The 21,797-nt window shown below is 40.8% G+C and overlaps 1 protein-coding gene across 1 annotated transcript in view; it reads right to left on the reverse strand.

Annotated features, from left to right (window-relative positions):
• Nucleotides 1-21,797, reverse strand: part of TMOD2 (tropomodulin 2) — a 60,768-nt gene continuing 38,971 nt past the window's right edge. The window contains exons 8-10 of the mRNA XM_065940276.1: nt 17,630-17,773; nt 10,274-10,418; nt 1-8,008 (exon numbers count right to left, since the gene is read on the reverse strand). Of these exons, the coding sequence (XP_065796348.1) occupies nt 7,974-8,008; nt 10,274-10,418; nt 17,630-17,773 (324 nt within the window). The 3' untranslated portion in view covers nt 1-7,973. The remainder of the gene's footprint in view (nt 8,009-10,273; nt 10,419-17,629; nt 17,774-21,797) is intronic.

Here is a 21,797-nt window from a genome sequence, read left to right on the forward strand (position 1 = left end):
TTCTGTACATTTTCACTTGGAAATTTCATTCCAGACACAAATGAATACATTATTATCTTTAAAAGCAGAAAGATATTGATTAATTAAAATAGTGTACATTTACCTTAGCGTTAGATCAGGCTGGCAAATTCCAAAGAGTCAAACACTGCATCTATTTATGCCACCTGGGATAAATATGCCACCTGGGATCTTTATTAATTATCATGGGAAAAGTACTTCACACTTCATACATTTTGCTTTTTCACACATTTCCCACAAAATGTTCAATTTCACATTTAAAAGGCAAATTAGTCTTCAATTCCCTAATGAATATAATCAATATCTACCTTTGATTGGAAAGTTTCAAAGTGAAAAACGAAACTATGTGCATTTTCCAATAACCACTTAGCCAAATAAATATTGCCATTGTAAGTTTAAACAGCTTACAAAGTATTATTTCCTTTGTTCTCTTCAAAATAATACAGGGATACATAAAGTCACACATTACAAGCATCTGAACTGGTAAAGTATTACACACTGGTGGCATGCAAGTATTTTACATTTTTAAATGCAATGAAAAATTCTCTCGTTTTCCTTAAATAGATGAAACAGAATTAAGATAAAGTTTTAATTAAAATATAAGTATTATTCCATGAATATAATGGGGTTTTTTAAAAAGCAAAGCGGCAGGGATGAGAATTTTAGTTCCGAAGAATTTCTTTCTTAACTAAAGATTGTCATTGGCAAAATTTGGTACTAAAACAAAATGTCCTTAAAAAATACACCTTCTATCCATCTCATCATATGGCCAATTCTTACCTATCCACATTTAGATCATCACGGGAAAGTTTTAATCCTGGACAAGCTTCTCTCAGGCACACAGTGTACTGCGCGATTGGCTTCTATTATCCAGTCAATATGTGCTCAGACTCTCTCCGTCTTTAAATAAAAATCTATGAAAAACACGCCATGTTTACTGTGCTCAGTTTCTTTACATTTCCTTCTTTCTTTCTCTACTAATTTTGAGGAGAAAATATATTTTAAAATGTCCTTTTTGAAAAAGCTGCTCCTCTAGAACGATTCTGAAGACAGTAAAATCCGCTGAAGAGGAACAAATAGCTCTGTGGAATGTTCAGACCCCTTCCTCTGAACAAAGCCTAGGGGGAGAGAAGGAGCAACAGGGGAGGCGTAGAGCACCCACGTTCACAGGTGACGGAAACACTCAGAATCACAGGATTGTAGCATCTGGGAGCCGGAAGGGACCGTGGAGAGCATCTAATCCACTCACTCATTTTAAATAGGAAATGAAGATTAGATCAAAGACCTGCCCAAAGTCACACAGAGTGAAAAAAGTGAGAGTGTGAGTTGCTCAGTTGTCTCACTCTTTGTGACCCCATGGACTACAGCCTCCTCTGTCCATGGGATCTCCAGGCAAGAACAATGGAGTGGGCAGCCATTCCCTTCTCAGGGGATCTTCCCGACCCAGGGATTGAACCCTGGTCTCCTGCTTTGCAGGCAGGTTCTTTACCACCTGAGCCACTAGGGAAGCCACACAGAGCTGACAATGAAATCAGTATTATTTTCCAAAAGTATCCCATGGTGGCAAACGGAGCATGATTCTTGCAGGGCTGGAGGACATTTCAATTCAAGCAACATTTATTAAGCACCTATTATGTACAAGGCACCTTACTAGATGCTACTGAAGATGCAAAGATTCATGAGACAGTCCCTGCCTCCCAGCGCTTATGAAAGTTCCTTGAGGCTGTGTTTCAATATCTTTCTTAGCAGAAAATAATACTGATCAGGGCTAAGTTTGCTGGTGATAACAAAGCAGCTGATGCCTGGGAGAGTTGACCTCACAAGTGATACTTCCTCCCCTTTGCTATCAGGGCTCAAGCCTGTTACACAGCTGTTGGGGCCCTAATGAACAGTCTTCTTTCCTAGGCCTCCAATCACACCTCAAGCCTTAGCCGAACCCACCCCCTGAGTAGTGACAGAGCTGACGGGACAGCAGCAGTGCTCAGACCCCTCAATTCTTAATTACTGTTCGTTTCCCTCTGCGTCCAGCCTTAAGCTCTCTGCAAGGGTCCTGACAACATCCCAGGGTGCTGTCAAAGTGGCCCAGGAAAATGCCACCCCCCCACACTTCACTGGTATGTCTAACACCCACAGCACCTATCAACCACTTCTCCTACTTCTATGTTGAAAGTAAAATAACTCCAGTCCCCGACATCATACCCATGCTTCAATTCCCCATATTCAAAAAGACGTGAAAGATGTAATTGTTGCTTAGAAGAAAAGAAAACAGATTCAAGAGGCAGTGGAAAACAGTAGTGAATAGATAATAAAAAATGATCTCCCACTTTTGTATAGCCCTTTCCAGTATAGTGTTTTCATCCCAATAGCTGATTATATTCTCACCACAACTCTGTGAGGTAGTTAGTGAAGATTATTCCCATTATAGTATAACTGAAGAACCTTAGGTTTGAGAGACTGAGTGGCTTGGCCCATAGTCTCCCAGCTAAGAAAGTATGGAGCCAAGTGTCCAAGTGTCTTGACTCCAAATCCAGTGCTCTTCCCCCTATATAGTCTATAATTGTCAGGCAATTGAATGAATTGCCCATGATCATATACCTGCTAAGTGTTGGTGATGGGATTAGGAGTCAGTCTCCAAATCTGTTAGTATGGCGCCCTGCCACCATACCAACTAGCAGAGCCAATGTGCTCAGAATGACTACCATGGAAGATGTCAGAGAAAAGTCTAGTCTCCTTCACCCTCCTCCAAATCAACGATGCATCACAGAACTGGGATAACCTCTGATATGTGTACAACCTTCCTAGAACAGGCAGGTTATAAATTCAAACCTTGCCACTCCTCCTCCATCCATCTTCTGAATGTTTAATCATAGCTGTTATGGGCAGAGGAGAAAGAGGTAAGCTGAGCAGAGCTTACTTCTACCCTTAAGCAAATGAAAAACATTAATTTCCATCTTCCTACTCCACAGCACCTAGCCCCTCCACACTACTAAACTCCTGAACCACAAAACAGAATTTGATCTGACCTAGAGTTGGGAGCAAGAACAGTGACTACATCCTTGAAGTTCTGGGTACTTTTCTCTCTCCATCATGCTACCAGGGGCCTGATCATGTGATTTTCATCCAGAGGGCATGCCTGATGCTCCCAAGCATTCTCACACCTTTCCTTTGCGTGTGTCTCCATCCTTGAGTATTGAGGATGGCACAGTGAGTGACAGGGATATTTTAAATTAGGAACAATAAGGGGAAACTGTTACTGTTATGCAAAGCTAAAATATTTCTTAGTTCTCTGTTCATTACAATGAATATAGCTATCATGCTTCATTAATGGAAGAGAAGAAGGAAGCTACAGAATCAAGACTTCAAACCCACCTCCAGAAACAGTTCTCCTGGGGATAGGTAACACAGCACAGAACCCAGTGTTCACAGCTCCCTGCTCCCTGCTAGTTTTTGCATGTGCAATCAATACTTGAGCTAAAAAATGGTATCCACTTTGCAAAAGGGCACTCTACCCCAAAACCCAGAAGCACAGGTCAAATTATAATAATCTTACACTTCCCGTCTCCTTCACAGTGCCTAGAAGAGGGCTAAGTATATCATGACCACAAAAAAGGAAAATATCCTCAAACTCTTGGAACTTTTAAAAGGCTATCTTACACTTAAAGCATGTTGATGCTTAAACCGGTTTCAGGTTTGACTGAAATGTTCTCATGGCAGTTATTCAGAACACACTGGTTTCCTTAATGCTGGTGCCCTGCCAGGGGCCACATTTCTGTCTGGAAGGGAAGCAGGCGTTCTTTTGATTTGATGTGCCAGGCTTCCTTTAGGGAAATTGTTTTGAGGAGCATAGGCATTGGGATGATTTGTGAGTTTTTAAATGGAGATGGGCTTGTATTGTAAGATGAACTGAGTGCTTTAAGATGGGTGAGTTGCACGAGCCCCTCTAGATTAGTGGTTCTCTACCTAACCTAGGCCCGCGTCAACTCTGAGAGAGGAGAGGGGAGAGGGACTGGGAGACCGCATCTCCCTTCAATCAGGAGTCTAGCTTTGGCCAAATACCTCCTTTATAGTATTTGGCAATCTTTAATGTACAAAATATCTATATACAATATATCCTACAAAGATGGAAGGAAGGGGCCTATGCATGTTGATGGAGATGAAAGCACTTTCACTCATACACTTTAGGCATATGGAGAGATTTGGTGCATTCTCCCATTTCATTTGGGACAATGAAATGATTTCCAGGCTTCCCTAAAAGTTATCTTCATGCTGTGAAATTTGGTGGTTGGTGACCTAAGCTGCAATTTCTAGGGAGGGATTTCACATTTAATCTGGGCCTAAAGCAGCTCTAAAAAGAACAAGGGAAATGGGGCTGGGGAGAGAGTATCTCCCTTCAATCAGTGGTCCAGATGCAGCCAAATACCCAGGTAGATATTTGGCAACACACACACACACTCACATGACATTTATTTACATTATGCCCTACTAAGACGAAAGGCAGGGATTTAATCGTGCTGACGAGGATAAAGCAGCTTTCATCACACACTTCTGGCAGATGGGGAGATGTTGTGCTGGACTAATGACACGATTGCTCTAGACTTCCAGAATGTATCTCCTAAAAGTTATCTTCCACATATGCTGGGATGGGTGTTGATGACAGGAGCCTGCAAGTCCAGGTGAATGATTTTACACTTAGGATGGGCCTGTACAAGTCTAACAGGGGAAAGGAGGTGGTCTGGGGAAAGATGACCTCCCTTCAATCAATTGTCCAGATGCTGCCAAATATATTGACATAATATTTGACAAAATGCATATGTATAAAGATATTGTATATACATTACTCCCCACCATGATGGATGGTAAGGGATTAACCATGCTCAGGATCACGAAGGAACTTCTACTTACATACACTGTGGAGACAGGGAAATGAAATCCTAGGTTAATTAAATGATATATGCTAAGTCGCTTCAGTCGTGTCCGACTCTGTGTGACCCCATGGACAGCAGCCCACCAGGCTTCCCTGTCCATGTGATTCTCCAGGCAAGAATACTGGAGTGGGTTGCCATTTCCTTCTCCAAAATGATATGTAAGCCCTCCAAATTTATCTTCTAATAGTTACGTGAATACTCATGGAAATGCCACCTTTAAAGCTACTTCAAAAACACAGGTAATGATAAGTTGATTAATAATAAATATTTGATTCAATAGATTCTATATACATTTGACCTATTTTATAAGCTAAAAACAGTGCTAAATTTTGACAACATCCCATTAGTTTGCTTAAATACTATCAACAACTGCAGCACAGTCACTATCAAGTCCTGGCCTTTTTCCTTCTTCCTGCCAGGGTTTGCCAAGAACTGCTTTAGCCCCAGGTCCACAGTATCTTGGGGCTGCAGGGAACACTCTGTAGGATCCAAGATTTCTTAGGGGAGAAGGCAAGAAAGAGAGTAAATGAGAGCAGAAAGGAAAAAGCCTTACTTAGTGGGGCATGTCAGGGACTCTGCACTTGAATATATTTGAAACAAATCTAAAGGGAAAGGAGAAAGACAACTAAGAAACAGAAGTGTTCTTCCCTTTGGCAACATGGTAAACAAAACATGTATACCAAAAAAAAAAAAAAAATGAAGAAAAACTGTATACATTTTACCCAGTGCTATGGTAATGGTGGATGCATGAACCAGCAACCTGGGATAGGTGAGATAGGGGAAAGTCTTGATTTATAACATTTATCAATTTCCATGCTACGATCAATTTCAAACTACCAACAAGAAGTACAGAACTTCTTAGTTGGGAAGAACTAGTGAGTTGGGGGGAGATGTATAATAGCATACCACGATATAGTATTTCTGCCAAAAAAAATTTGTGCCAAAAACACAGTTGGTGCAAATAATATCAAGAGTATGAAAATGGCAAAGTGTATTTTTGAGTATTACTTTTGTTTTTTTGATATAATTATTTAATTGTAAGTGCATGCCATTTAATTTTTAATAATGGTTGTGCTTAGCAAAACCAGTTTGCAAGATTCTTGATAATTTAATAATGGTGAAACCTGTTTGAGTTGGCTCCAACATACCACACCAAAATGAATAAAAGGGAAATAAAAAAATCAAATAGTAGTAACTACTTTTTGTTTAATACATAGGGAAATCTAGCAGAAAACTAAAGAATCTTTGTGATTTCCAAAATTCAATATGTTCTGCTCATTATTCCCTCAAAAAGTATAATAAAATATTCTTACATATTAAAAGATTTTATTTTGTTTTCTTCTTTTTTTTTTCTTTTTCTTTACTCAAAAGATTTTAGAGCTAGAGATGTGGGCACTTACAAGTAAATATCTAATTTTATCGGGTTGGTCAAAAAGTTTGTTTAAAGGTCAAAAAAGTTGGTCGAAAAGATATTACGGAAAAACCCAACAGACTTTTGTGGCTAATGAAAGGACTTTCTCTCCAGTTTCTGTGTGTTTTATAAACTAACTAGAATAATGTATGAGTTGTTTTCCCATTTATTTGTTTTATTGCTATTAAGCAACTCAGGAACACTCAATTACTTAGTGAATTCTTCACTGGGCCCATGTTCTGCCTGACTCGGCAACTCCTTTAGCTCCAGGTGTCATCAAGACAAAGGACATCACCTTTACAAGGCTCAGAATTACAGAGAAGAAAGAGAATGAAGTGGAAGGAAAGGAGGGGGAAGAGGAGGGAGAGGAGCCTAAGGCAGTGTCAGAGGGCCATTAATTCTAGCCTCAGGCACTGACAGCTATCAAAGAGCAGGTGCCAAAGACTGCAGTCACATATTTCCTTAGCTTAACATGACACTATTGGCTGCTGGATGAAACATCTATCAGGCAGTCATCTCAGTTGTACTTTCACAGGCTTTGTCCTTGAGATAACAAACTCTGGATAAATAATAATTCACATTTTTTCCCTGATGTTTGCAAATATCTGGATGGATCTTTCCATGTGGACAAAATCTACATAATTATCTTGAACATTTATATTTCATCCTGTGATCTTGTTGCCCTAAAGACAAAGCAATAAATGCTTCTAAAATCTGCCAAAATAATGTAATCGTGTGTAGTAGATAACCTTAAGGTGCAATTATTACTGTTTTATTTAGGAATGTACTATTTGAAAAGCTTTCCTCTGACTAAAATTTAAAAATTTCCCATCATGGCTGGAAAACTTTAAAACAGTTTTGTAAAATATTATCCATAGAGTGATGTTAAAGATTGAATGTATGCGGAATAATTAGTAAAAGTAGCTAATTCATTTTGCTACCCATGAGTCTGGCTTAAAGCTATATTTGTGGGTGAATAAATATTTCATACTTATTTGCTAAAGCTGTGTTTATGTATCATAACGCTGTCTTCTTTTTACGAGGATGACACCACTGATCTTCAACTAGCAGGGCATTTGCATTTAGTGACTTTTCTGGAACTAAGGGAGAATTTGTGCTAACCTGGTCACATTTTCTCACTCAGTGAAAGATTGGCAATACTAACTTATCTTATGTGGTCAGCGGAACACTTCTGATGTATTTAGCCTAACTCAAAGCTATGCATGTAAACAGAGGTAGGCCTCTATCTTAATCACAGTTACAAACACATTTATATATTAAGTTCCTTTCAATGGTTAAAAAAAAAGTTCACATAAGAAAGCAAGACAACCCAGTATGAAAATGGTTAAATCATTTTTGATTGCTGTCACTGACTAAGATCTGCATAAATCCATTAGTGCAAGTCACCAGAGGTGTCCAGGGGCAAATAAAACATATGTTGCATATGTTAAAAAATCCAAGACAAACATGTAGCACTAAAAAAGAATAACAATTAAATTATTAGTTGCTTGGTTAATGGAAATGAACAACCTTTGATAAAATGGTCCCAGTGAAGAAGGAGAAGAACTTCTGTATTTAAAGTGCTGCCGTGGGGAAACTTCGCCTCTTTTTGTGGAAGTTTACCTTCGGTCACCTTCAACTCGCTTTTTACGAACTAGGTGAGAAAGAGAAAAAGGTTTGAAAAGACAAAATGAAGGAGAGGGAATATTCCTTAAATTTCAAACAAACAACAATAATCACACAGAATAGCAATCCCACACACTTGAGGACAGTTATCAAAAATTTCAATAATTATCCATGGCAACACACGGAAATGATAGAAGAGCCCAGTGCTTTGTGGAATTTACATTTAAGTAAAGCTATGTCTGATAGTTGGGAACTTGAATCTTAGAGCTTTCCAATTTCAACGGAGTAGAAGTCTGGAACAAACCCATGAGACCAGTGAACGTCTCATGTTTACTTATCCACAGCACATCTTCTTAGCTTCTGTGTACCTCAGTCATCAACTAGCTAAAACTAATTCCCTAGGATGATATATTTACAATTCTGATTTTGAACTGAAGACCACGAAGAGCTGCAAACAGAAGTTTAAAGTTTCTAAACCTGTTTTAAATGGAAACTTCAAAATAGCAACCTCCAAGGAAGGTGTGCTGAAGAAGGGAATGGCCACCCACTCCAATATTCTTGCGTGGAGAATTCCATGGACAGAGGAGCCTGGCAGGCTACAATTCATGGGGTCGCAAAGAGTCGGATACAACTGAGCTACTAAACAACAACAAGAAGGAAGGTATCATTCAGGTGTCTAGCAAACTCAAAGATTAAGGTTCATTTAATCCAATGTGAGTGCGTGAGTGCTCAAGTCGCTTCAGACTCTTTACGACTCCATGGACTGTAGCCCGCCAGGTTCCTCCAGTCTCCTCTGTCCATGGGATTCTCCAAGCAAGAATATTGGAGTGGATTGCCATGCCTTCCTCCAGGGGATCTTTTCAATCCAGGGATCGAACCCACATCTCCTGAGTCACAGGCAGATTCTTTACTGACTGAGCCACCTGGGAAGCCCCCTGTAATCTGGTAATTAGTATCAAAGGAGCTAGCCTGACTGCCTTTCCCAACTTCTACAATCTTCTTCCCCCTTTCACATCCCTACCTGCAGGCTCCTCTGGTGGACAGAAAGAGGACTGCTCTAATCTTTCTGGATTTGGCAAAAAAAAAAAAAAAAAGTGCCCTGGCCTGTGGCCCTATCTCATCTCCTCACTTTACATAACCCAGACTGCTCCTGCCTCAGATGCAGAAAATCTGACAAAAGCTATTCCCATGACCTGCTCTCGGGCTCAGGATCGCCTCTCCATTTACTCCAAACCTCCAGTTTTGCCTATTTTTCTTTGTTCAGATGAGGACCTACATGTTTTCCCAGGTATCTTCTGACTGCAGCTCTAATCATTCCCGTTTGCTGCCCACTGCGCCTCACCCTTTGCAGCGCCATATGCCAGGCCAGGCTCTGGGTGCCATTCACTGCACCTTGGCTGGGCTTCAGGGTTGTGGGTAAGCACGGGTGGGCAGGGAACTGCATACTAACATTCACCTGCCTTCTTACGGTTCTAACCTTTAGCTTCCATTTTGTCTACCATCTGAACCCTCCCCAAGGTCAGCAATGTACTTGGTGGGACACCTTGTCCAGTTTCTCTAAGGTCTGGCATTCTGTCCCCGTACCTCTATTGAGGACTGAAGCCTGTTACAGGCAGGCTACTTGCCAAGTGGACTGTTGGTACCTGGATGGTCTTTTTCCACACTGTTTCAGGTGGCTAGGATGTCCCCAGATCAAGCCCCCCAGACGGTGCCATTCTTTTTCACTGTGGTTGACCAGGACACGCCCCAGTTCATTCTAACATAAGTCACAAAAGAGTGGGTAGCAGGAAAGATTAAAGAGGGACTAACTGAAAAAGCTACTTCTGAGTTTAACCATTAAAAAACATAGCTCTCTTAGGTCATTTCACATGTAAATCACCAAGGTATCAGACATAACCATACTTAAACCCAAGTACAAAAGCACTGTTAGGAGTCAAACATAAGTGAACTGGGAATTTCCATGTCACTATGTCCACTTTCCGGTGGAGATTAAAAACAGAGGGGGATTACGCATAAGAAGTAAGTAAAGAAGAATTAAACACATAAAGGAAACCAAGCAAAAATCAAAGGCTGCTTGGGAAAAAAGCTTCCTCTTGAAAGAATGCCACGATAACACTTAAACACTGTAAAGATGATGTGGATTCCTATGACCATGTAATAATATACTTCTGATGAAGGGCTGACACCAAAGGCCAGTGGAATGGTTATCTGTGAGATGTTATATCTGAAGTGGAGAAATGAATGGTCGTCCTGCCCTTGTAATTACTAACACCACATATTAGGCCCGCATTACCCAGGTCATTATTCTTTGTGATGGCAGCTGCCACTCTTGTTCGTGGTCCTTGCTTGGTAAACTGATATCCAAACTTGAGGATCCTGGAATTCTCCTCTAGCATCTGGGCAATTTCCATCTCCACAGCTGTTCCCAACTGCTGTCTCTGATTGCAGATGTGGACACAAACAGAGGATGGCCAAGAAAGAAGAGCAAATAATTACTCACATTAACTATGCATGGAAAGATGTACAGCTATTTGTTGGACAAAAAGGCAAAAGTTTCAATTTGAAACAAAGTCACTTGAGATATTTTCTCTCATACACCTGTTCCTTGTTTAAAAGCAAAATCCAAGAGGCAGCTGAATCTGTTGGCATGTTAAACTGAAGACTAGGCAAATTATTTACGAAGGGAATGACAATTCCAGACATAAAATTAAAGCAAAACTAACACGTGGTGTTTCCACTTTACCCCAATATCTGTTGTTTAAACAAAGGATTTATTTTTTTTTATAGTGACATAGTCTTATAGCAATCAATCCAGTTGCAAAATCTTCTATTCTGGGATCCATATCCAACGATACCTGAAAATCATCAACTAGATGGGTGGTCACTCTTTCAGAACAGAGTCTCATTAGGAGATCCTCAAGAGGTTTTATTAGTGTGGTTTGAACCATGGCCAGGTGAATTATCAAACACTACATGGGTTATTGGGCTATAGAAAATTCCCTGTTTTTTTAAGTGGTGGAAAGAGTATTTTTGCTTTTTTTCTTGTTTTTTGAGAAATAGAACAATAATTTTAAAAGTAGGGTTAAAAATGGGGCATGTAAATATAGGTATCCACAGATAAATTTAAGGAACATACTACATTTTTCCCATCCTCTATTCATTAATCTTTTAAAAAAACTACAAAGAAAAGACAAAAAAGTATATAAAATAAAAAGCTCCCTTCCTCCAGACTCCCATTTCCCATGAAGAAAGTCAGTTTGGCATGTAGTCTTTGAAACATTTTCTGTACATTCATGTACATGTAATCACATGTAATGTCTATGTTTTCTTCACATAAATGGATTACACTAGAATATTATTCTGGGTTTCCCTGGTGGCTCAGATGGTAAAGAATCCGCCTTCAATGTGGAGACCTGGGTTCAGTCCCTGGGTTGGGAAGATCCCCTGGAGAAAGGAATAGCTACCAACTCCAGTATTCTGGCCTAGAGAATTCCACAGACAGAGGAACCTGGCAGGCGACCCACAAAGAATCCAACCAACTTGACTGAGCGACTTTCACTTTCAGCATATTATTCTAGGGTTTTTTATTTTTCATTTAACATTAAGAACATCATTTCACGTAGGTAAATATATGTTTCCTTCATCCTTGTGAACAAGTGCATAGCATTCCATTGTAGTTAGTGATAATATTTGGTTTAGCTACATCCTACTGACTGTTACACTGCATTCTATTCCCACAATTTCAAACAAGGCTGTGGTGAACTTCCCGCCCACACAAAGTATCAATATGTCCTGGGGCATTTCCGCCAGTGTGCCTGTAGGGTACGTGATAGTTGGCTCCAAGAGGAAGCATTTTTCAGACTTTGATAAATGATTGACTTACCCTCAAAGGTTATGACAATTTGTACTCCTGCTAATAGGGTCAGAAAGTTAGTTTTCCCTACTATAGCCAACATGGGATATTATGAATCTTTATCATCTTTTTCAATCCAAGGGGTAAAAATGTATTTCACTTAATAAATAATTAAAATAAACAATAAATAATTGCTTTAATTTGCACTTCTCAAATTATGACTAAGAACAATTAATTTTCTTATGCATTTGTATTTCTTTGGAAACTACCAACCTGTCATTTGTATATTTTTCTACCAGCTTGTGGTTCCTGTTTTTAAAATTTATACATTAGGAACTTAGCTTTTTGTCAAAAATGATGAAAAAATTTTGCTCAGTTTGTCTTTTGACTTTCCTTTTGATTACTGTACAAGACCATATTTCATTTTCATATGGTGAAATCTGTGCCTCTTAGATTGTATGTCCCACTGAGGAAACCTCTCCACTTCTGGTTTCTTTCATTTATTTTATGATTTCATATATTTTAATATGAATATATTCTTAAATATATTTAAATATATATTAAAATATATTTAATATATTTTTATGATTTCATTTTACCTGGAATGAATTTTAGCAAAAAAATTAAGATATAGCCCCAATGTCGTTTTGTTCCAAAATGCTGGAACATTTGTTCCAAAATGCTGGAGTATAGTTGTAAATCAACTATACTCCAATAAAAATTATTTTTTAAATGCTAGTGAGTAGTCCCACCATCTTTTACTTCATTTGTTCCCCCATTGAGTTAAAATGCTACGTTGCTGTAAAATTCTCAGGTGTACTAGGCTGTGTTCCTGGGCCCTATAGTTCTGCCAGGTCTATGTCTGTGCCTGACTCATGCAATTTTGATTAAGTATATTAAATTACATATCAGTTAAATATATTAAATTATATATTATACAGATGGCTAACAAACACATGAAAAGATGCTCAACATCACTCATTATCAGAGAAATGCAAATCAAAACCACAATGAGGTACCATTACACGCCAGTCAGGATAGCTGTATCCAAAAGTCTACAAGCAATAAATGCTGGAGAGGGTGTGGAGAAAAGGGAACCCTCTTACACTGTTGGTGGGAATGCAAACTAGTACAGCCACTATGGAAAACAGTGTGGAGATTTCTTAAAAAACTGGAAATAGAATTACCATATGGCCCAGCAATACCACTTCTGGGCATACACACTGAGGAATCCAGATCTGAAAGAGACACGTGCACCCCAATGTTCATCGCAGCAGTGTTTATAATAGCCAGGACATGGACGCAACCTAGATGCCCATCAGCAGATGAATGGATAAGGAAGCTGTGGTACATATACACCATGGAATATTACTCAGCCGTTAAAAAGAATTCATTTGAATCAGTTCTAATGAGATGGATGAAACTGGAGCCCATTATACAGAGTGAAGTAAGCCAGAAAGATAAAGAACATTACAGCATACTAACACATATATACGGAATTTAGAAAGATGGTAACGATGGCCCTATATGCAGGGCAGAAGAAGAGACGCAGAAGTACAGAACAGGCTTTTGAACTCTGTGGGAGAAGGGGAGGGTGGGATGTTTCGCAAGAACAGCATGTATATTATCTGTGGTGAAACAGACCACCAGCCCTGGTGGGAGGCATGAGTCAAGTGCTCGGGCCTGGTGGGCTGGGAAGACCCAGAGGAATCGGGTGGAGAGGGAGGTGGGATGGGGGACTGGGATGGGGAATACGTGTAACTCTATGGCTGATTCATATCAATGTATGACAAAACCCACTGAAAAATTAAAAAAAAAATAAATAAATACATAAATAAAAATCCCTAAAATATATATATATTAAATTATATATTATTATAATACCTTTTAAATATAATAAATATATTGAAATATATATTTTAATATATATACCTTTTAAATTTGGAAAATTTAAGTACTGAGTACATGAGGAAGAAAAATTAGTGAAGGAATTTTTGTGTCTTAGGCAAGTGCTAAGGCTTAACTCTGTTCCTCTTCTTTCTTTTCATCCAGTAACCTGTCAAACGAGTCTTTCCTCAAGAAAAGAACAAAATGTGATATTTCCAGTCAGATAATAACAATTTTAGATATCCACAGCATAGAGATTAGTGTGCTCAGCAATCAGCAATGTAAGGTTATGGTAGGGAGAGGCAGCAAAAATGTTAGAGATACTGACCTCAATGCTTTATGAGCAACTTTAGCTCATGACACGGCCCCATGAACTGTAGCCCACCAGGCTCCTCTGTCCATGGGGTTCTCTGGGTAAGAATACTGGAGCCAGTGGCCATGCCCTCCTCCGGGGATCTTCCCAGCCCAGGGATCGAAGACCCAGGTCTCCCACATTATACAGGTGGATTATTTACCATCTGAGACACCAGGGAAACCCACACTTTGGAAAGCAGGACTGGACTAGGAGTTGAGACCTGAGCAAAGGTCAGGGCTGCCGTAGTTACGACTTATGTCCCTGGGGTGCGCCACGGGTGCTCTCTAAGGGTGGAGGTAGCTGACCGAGGAGGGTGACATAAAGTCCCTCTATTCCCTTTCACAAAGCTTAGGCATCTGGAGTCCTAGATTTGGGTAACACACAGGCTGGGCATGCGATGGTGGATATAAAGGACATAGATCTGAAGACAATTATATCGGGAAGAGGGCATATAAAGGAAGGGGAGGAAGTAAGACAGCATAGAGTCTCTTTCTTAGCCTGAGTCTTTTTTTTTTTCTCTTTTGAGATGTTTTGTGTTATATAAACCTAGGGCAATAAATGGGCACCAAAATTTCTTATAATTTGGATATATTTCTCTTTTTTTAAGTCACTAAATACAAAGAAAAAGAAACAAAATTTAAGCATATGGTTCTTCAGATCACCTTTTTTGAAGTGACCACTTTTCTCTCCTCAGATTTATTCAGCAGCTACCCATCTGTTTCACTAATATGCATCACTGATTGTTCTTCTCACAGCGGCACCTGATTCGATCACAGTTTGTTTACCTGGAGCCTAGCCACGGCAGCCACCCCAGTGCAGGATTCTCTGCAGGCCTTGGCTTTGGTGCAGCTGCCTGCTGCCATGGTGCTAAATTGGTCTCAGCTGCTGCTCCTGCCTGAGACACTGTCTTAGAGATTATTTTATTTCAGACTCTTCATTATACAGCTAAGGAAACTGAGGTCTGCTTCTAACAGTCTATGAGTCAACAAACAAAATTTGGATGGTAGACAGGTTTTGACTCTGAATTTCCTCCTTCTCGGAATAAAGCAAATAATTTTTCTAGTTGCTCTAGAACTTAATCCTCTTGTCACAAGTGAAGAGAAGCCATTTCAGAGGCAAATTAGGGAAGGAAAGTTGAAAAAGGACAAATCCCTTCTGAGCTGACTAAGGAGGGGGAAGGAGGTTGATGTTTCAGTGGAAGTTTAGACATTGTATTTCAGGGTCTTCTTCACACACATTAAAAAAGCCAAACTTTTATTTATATATTTATTCTTGGCTGTGCTGGGTCTTTGTTGATGTGGGCTTTTTTCTAGTTGTGGTGAGTAGAGAGGGGCTACTCTCTAATTGTGGTGCGTGGGCTTCTCATTGCAGAGGCTTCTCTTGTGGAGCACAGGCTCTAGAGTGTGCAGGCTTCAGTAACTGTGGCACACGGGCTTAGTTTTTCCATGGCAAGCGGGCTTTTCTTGGACTAGGGATCGAACCCGTGTCTCCTGCATCGTCAGGCGGATTCTTTACCACTGAGCCACCAGGGAAGCATTCTTAAAAGATATTCTATTCTAAATTTTCAGGATTTCAGCTCATTTACTAGGTATAAAGTTTCTAGATTTAGCAAATAAAAACACAGGACACGTGGTTAAATTTCAATTTCATAAAATAACAATTTTTCAGTATGAGTACATCCCAAATATTTCATGGGACACACTTGTATTAAAAACTCTTCATTGTTTACCTGAAATTCCAATTTAACTATATTTTATCTGGCAACCCTAACTAAGTAGTATTAAATATCTTAAGAGGAACTAGAAACAGAGTATCTGGGACATTATCTCAGATGAGGGGTTTCACAATGGCCTAAACCAACACAGAAAGTTAAACCTACTTTGGAACAAGGTATCCACTTCTGTCTTAGCTCTCCTGGAAACATTTACCCCCAGTCCTCTTAACTTCTTCCTGATACTAGTCTATTTGATATACATCCCTGAACCATCACTCTTTTTTACTCCCTTCCTATTTCCCTCTAGCTTGTTTTCCTACTCTCCACTCCTTCATGCTTCCCTCTTAATTGCATAGCAGCTGGACACAAATCAGGATACAAGGAGTGAGCTTCCTGAGCGTGTATGGCCACATGTGCACATTCCTAAGGACTCACTCCACATCTCTGCACGGGAAAGCTGTTTTGACAATGCAGCCCTCTGGGGAGGGTGAGACAGAAAGGGTGCCTGTCTCCTGGTGGGGCTCCCTTGCTCCCCTGGCAACAAGCCTCAGGAGGAGTCTAGGAATAGATTAACCTACCTCTAATTAATTCAAATTAAATTTGAATTTCAACTGGACAATGAATAATTTTTAGTACAAGTATGTTTCAAGAAAACTTGGGATGTACTCACACGGCACTGAAACAGCCCACGTGTCCTAGAGCCAAAGAAAGGAGAGAAGAGCTATTCATGGGTCTGCCATGGCTTTCCAGGCTTAGGTGATAGTTTTGGGTGGGGTCTAAACCAGGGATTTTCCCAGACATGCATGGGACACTCCCCCCACTGCCCTTCCCATCACCCCACAGAGGGGATGTTTGCAGATACTAGTTTCCTTGTTCGCTCTTTCTGGTCCATTCCAGGGTTCTTTATTTCAACTACACTGTGTCTAGACCTCTCAGATTTCCTGAATCCCATGGCAGACACGTCTCTGCAGCCAAAGGGACAAGGCTGAGAATGGAGAGTTGCTGCTTGCAGGCAGGAGCCAGGTGAAGCCAGTAGAGCAACTCCAGAGGCTCTGTAGGCTGTGGCTGGGAAAAGAGGTCTTCAGTGTACAGGAGGGGGTGTCTCCAGGGAAAAGCAGCTTGCTTTGGCTGCTGGGACCCCAAGAAGTACTGCAGCAGAGCTGAGATTGTGATCACACTGTGGGTGTGGCCTGTCACTCTAAACCAGACGGTCTTCTAGAATCCCAACTCCTTTAAATAGGCTCTTTGGTCAGCACCAGACAGTAGGAGCCTGGGATTGCTGCCTGGATCTGATAGCCTCCAACCCAGGGCAGGGAGGCTGTTTCTGGGTGTGGCCACTCTGCTTTTTTTCCATAGTCCCAGTAAGAGGCAACAGCAAGACTGGGGCAGGACTGCGCCAAGGTTCCTTCTAACAGGCAAGGATGATGAAGGCTGAACAAAGCTGCTGTCAACACCTCTGCCGGTCTCCTCTCTTTTTCCTCTGGTGCCTGACCAGCCCAGGGCTGGGGGAGGGCTGGCTCATTCTGTCTCAGGCTGCCCCACTGCTGCTGCTGCTGCTGCTACGTCGCTTCGGTCGTGTCTGACTCCATGCGACCCCGTAGACAGCAGCCCACCAGGCTCCTCCATTCCTGGGATTCTCCAGGCAAGAACACTGGAGCTTGCCCCACTAGACATTGTTTAATTATTAAAACGTTCTCCCACCCACCCTGCACAGGCCAGAAGCTGTCCTAATTACCAGGAAGCCAGAATACCAAATTAAACTTTTTCACAGAACTTTGTCTTTTAACTCCCTCCATTATGGTAGTCCTCCCTTTCACACGTATCCTGTGAGTTAGCTTACCTGGTTGTCGATCTTGATCTCGATCAAGGTGTCATTTTCCTTTAGTGCCTCTACAAGGGCCAGGATCCCAGCACCAGTGATGAAATTGGATTCTATGTTTAGACTTTTCAAGGTCTTGTTTACTTTTAGCATATCTGCAAAGGCCTTATGATGTGAAAAAGAAATAACCATTAGGGTTTCTAAAGATTTATTTACCAAACTTCTCACCACCATATTAAATATTTTTTTACAGTACTTAAAGAAAACCTTAGTTAAATCATACCTTCACCTTCAAGTAACAAAGATAATAATTAAAAAATGCAATAAAAGTAGTTCAGTTCAGCAGCTCAGACTCATAAATTCCACATACTTGCAAAATTAAAAAAAAACACAAAGATTGTTGTTGTTTAGTTGCTAAGTTGTGTCTAATTATTTTCGACCCCATAGACTGTAGCCCTCCAGGTTCCTCTGTCCATGGGATTTTCCAGGCAAGAATACTGGACTGGGTTGAGATTTCCTTCTCCAGGGGAGCTTCCCAACCCAGGGATCGAACCTGAGTCTCCTGCATTGGCAGGTGGGTCCTTTACCACTGAGTCACTAAGGAAGCCCCCCTAAAAAGACACTGACATAGAATTAACAACTTTGTTTTATTAAGTAAGGACATTAAAAAACCTACAACCATCTGTTATCATTGTCAATTTTTTTGAGAAAAGGCATTTTAACATTAGGGAAAAAATGTAGAAAGGATTAATCTCGGAATTATTTCATTTTTCTCCTTTTACTATGAATGGGTAAAGATTTTTATCATTGACTAGCATTTGGGCACTACTAATTTAGTCGTATTATTTCAGGTCATCTGTAAATCAGGATTTTTCAAAGATAACTTCTGGAACAAAATCACTGCCCCGAGTGGCAGAACCACTGGCGCCTCCCAGATGGACAGTGGATGGCACACATGCGCCTGCGTGTTCCCTTCATCCCCACGGTTTCCCGCTGTCATAAAGAAAAGGTGTACTTCTTAAGTGGCTGGAACTCCTACAATGCAAGAAAACAAAAACAGAGGGCCATTATCTTGAAGAGTTGCTAAAATACAGAAAGATTGGTGGAGAAACGACCACACAGTCGCCTGAGATGCCCGAGGTGAGTCCCAGCGGGGTGCGTGTGGGCTCCGTGGCCTCAGTCGTGTCCAACTCTGCGACCCTATGGACTGTAGCCCTCCAGATGCCCATGGAATTCTCCAGGCGAGAATGCTGGAGAGGGCTGCCGTGCCCGCCTCCAGGGAATCTTCCTGATTCAGGGATCGAACCCACTCTCTTAGTCTCCTACACCGGCAAATGGGTTCTTTGCCACTAGCGCTACCTGGGAAGCCCCAATTAGGGCGTCTCACTACAAAGCTGCCTTAGGAACAGGTGGATCACCGAGAGCAGGCGGAGAGCACAACAGCTCTTCCTGAGGCTTCCCTGAAAAGGGGCAACTGCCTGCAAGCCATCAGTGAGAAATCTCCCAGGAAGAGGCTCGGTGAGGGTGCCAGGTCCCGAGAGTGCAGCAGGGCAGAAACGGAGGCACTCTCAGATCTTGCGCCAGATACAGAGTGGGAGACGGGACAGGAGAGGCGGCAATGCCCAGGACGGAAATACGCTGAACTGTGTCCCTCCCAGAGGGAAGCCCTCCAAACTTGAGCAGTTGCCGAGGACTCCCCGGTTGCCTGCTAGCTTCTCATACGCACACTACAGAGAAGACTGCTCATCAACTCATCTGCCTGCTTACAAAAGCACTCGCTCATTCATTCATTTATTCACTCATTCACTTAGAAAAGATTATGTGTCAGGCTTCTGCTTCGTGCTAGCTGTAGGGAAAACAAAAACCCCTGTTTAGGGAGCTTATGGTTCAGCAGCAGAGGCAGAGGCAATAATGACTAAATAAAATGTGTGGCCTGCCAGATGGTAACAAATGGAGAAATATAAAGGGGCTTCCTTTTTAAGGGATAGGTCTTTTGGTGAACCAGATCTACATAACTGCAGAGAAAATAGTCCCAGTTTACACAAATCAATTTTGTTCTCTATTTGGAACTATGAACAGGCAAACAGTGACTGCTAGACCTAATAGGAAAACCAACATCAGGAGAGAAAAGTTGAGTTCACAAAACAGGCCAGCATCCTATGCAGGGAACACAGAATACTCAGAGAACAGAAATATGTAAAACTTCTAAATGTTATCAACTCTCTCCACCTTGCCCCACTTCCAAAAAAGAAAGAAAGAAAATAGAGAAAGAAAAAACACTGTAATCTACTCACAGAAAAACAATAATCAGACTGCCATTAGTCGCTAGACTTTAAGGCCGATAGAACTGAGGCTTTAATATATTTATACAGCCAGATAATTGTAAATGCAGGTGATAAATTCTAATTTTTTTGGTGTCAATCTATACACCTAACTGAATATAATGAGATAAAATGTATAAAGCTCAAATGTGTGAAATAGTAGAACAACTACAATCTAGAGCTAGAAAAGGAAGCTGAAGTAGAAAGAAGAGAGAGTATAGAGTTGCCCAATCTTTTCTAATGGAGAATCAAAAACTATCTGAGATAATAAATCAAAAATAAAAGTGCATATGTTATACGGAATTTAGAAAGATGGTAATGATAACCCTATATGCAAAACAGAAAAAGAGACACAGATGTACAGAACAGACTTTTGGACTCTGTGGGAGAAGGCGAGGGTGGGATGTTTTGAGAGAACAGCATCGAAACATGTATATTATCTAGGGTGAGGCAGATCACCAGCCCAGGCTGGATGCATGAGACAAGTGCTCGGGCCTGGTGCACTGGGAAGACCCAGAGGGATCGGGTAGAGAGCGAGGTGAGAGGGGGATCGGGATGGGGAATACATGTAAACCCATGGCTAATTCGTGTCAATGTATGACAAGGGCCACTGCAGTGTTGTAGGGTGGTTAGCCTCTGACTAATAAAAATAAATAAATTTTTTAAAAAGTGCATATGTATTAGGGCATTTCTACCTGGTTGCACACTAGAAAGACCTGGATGCTTTAAAAAATATACCAATGCTTGGGCCCCACCCCAGATGAATTAAATCAGAATCTCAGGCTGTGGCCTGGACAGCTGCTTTGTTTGTTTTTTTTTAGTATTGAAGTATAGTTGATTTATGACTGCATTTTTGAAAAGCTCTTCAGTGACTAATGTTCAGCCAGGATTCAAAATCACTTTAATTGAAATCATATAGACAACAACGAAAGGAATGAAAAACGAGCTGCTAACAGTGATTGCTCTCGGGAGTAGAACAAGGAACTTCTGAACTCTTTTGTTTTAATGGCAGAAAGGACAAGAAGAAGGAAGAGGAGAAGGAATTCAACTTGAGACAAGAACAGGTTTTCCAACCTCAAGACCATCGACATCTGAGGCTGGAGAATTCTTTGTTGTGGGAGGTATCCTACGTCTTGTGGGAGGTTTAGCAGCCTCTGAGACCCACAAAATGTCAACAGTACCCTCCCAGTCATGACAACCAAAAATATCTCGAGACACTGCTAAATGTTCCCTGGAGGGCAGAATCACCCTGAGTTGAGAACCACTGGACTAGAAGAATAATCCTGTGTATTAGTCAAGCACTTGCTTGAACTACAAGGAAAGCTCAAGAGTTTGCACTGATGTTATTGTACACCATGTAAATTAAAGTGTATTTATTCAGTGCTAGGTCTTTAATTAGAATTAAATGTACACACTTTAATTAGAGCCCCAAAAGGGAATGCATCAGGCCTTTCCTTATGGATTCTCCAAGCTTTGGGATTTACTTCTGCTATTAGAATAACAAAATGTCAGAGCAATTAGGCCTTTATAAAAAACTTGCAGGACCTACTGGCAAGTAGCCACGATCTTGCCAATTTCTTTTAAACTGGAGAAAACACATTTCTTATACTGAACAAAACAGGGAAGAGAGACCCAGCCAAACACAACCCTGGGCTCCAGGCCCAGGTTCACTGCAGTTCAGCAAATATTTGAGCATCTATTACATGTGCTGGGGATAATAATGTTAGTGAAACCAAGACTAGATTTCTTAAAGGTTATATAAATAGTGTAGAAATACATTTTTAAAGAGAAGGTTTTGCTTTCAGTACTTCACAGTGTTATGTGGAAATTGCTGTTTCCTGCAGTGTCCAAACCTGTACCCTCGCAGG

The sequence above is a fragment of the Muntiacus reevesi genome, chromosome 7, assembly GCF_963930625.1.
Source record: "Muntiacus reevesi chromosome 7, mMunRee1.1, whole genome shotgun sequence".
In the NCBI taxonomy this organism is placed as follows: Eukaryota; Metazoa; Chordata; class Mammalia; order Artiodactyla; family Cervidae; genus Muntiacus; species Muntiacus reevesi.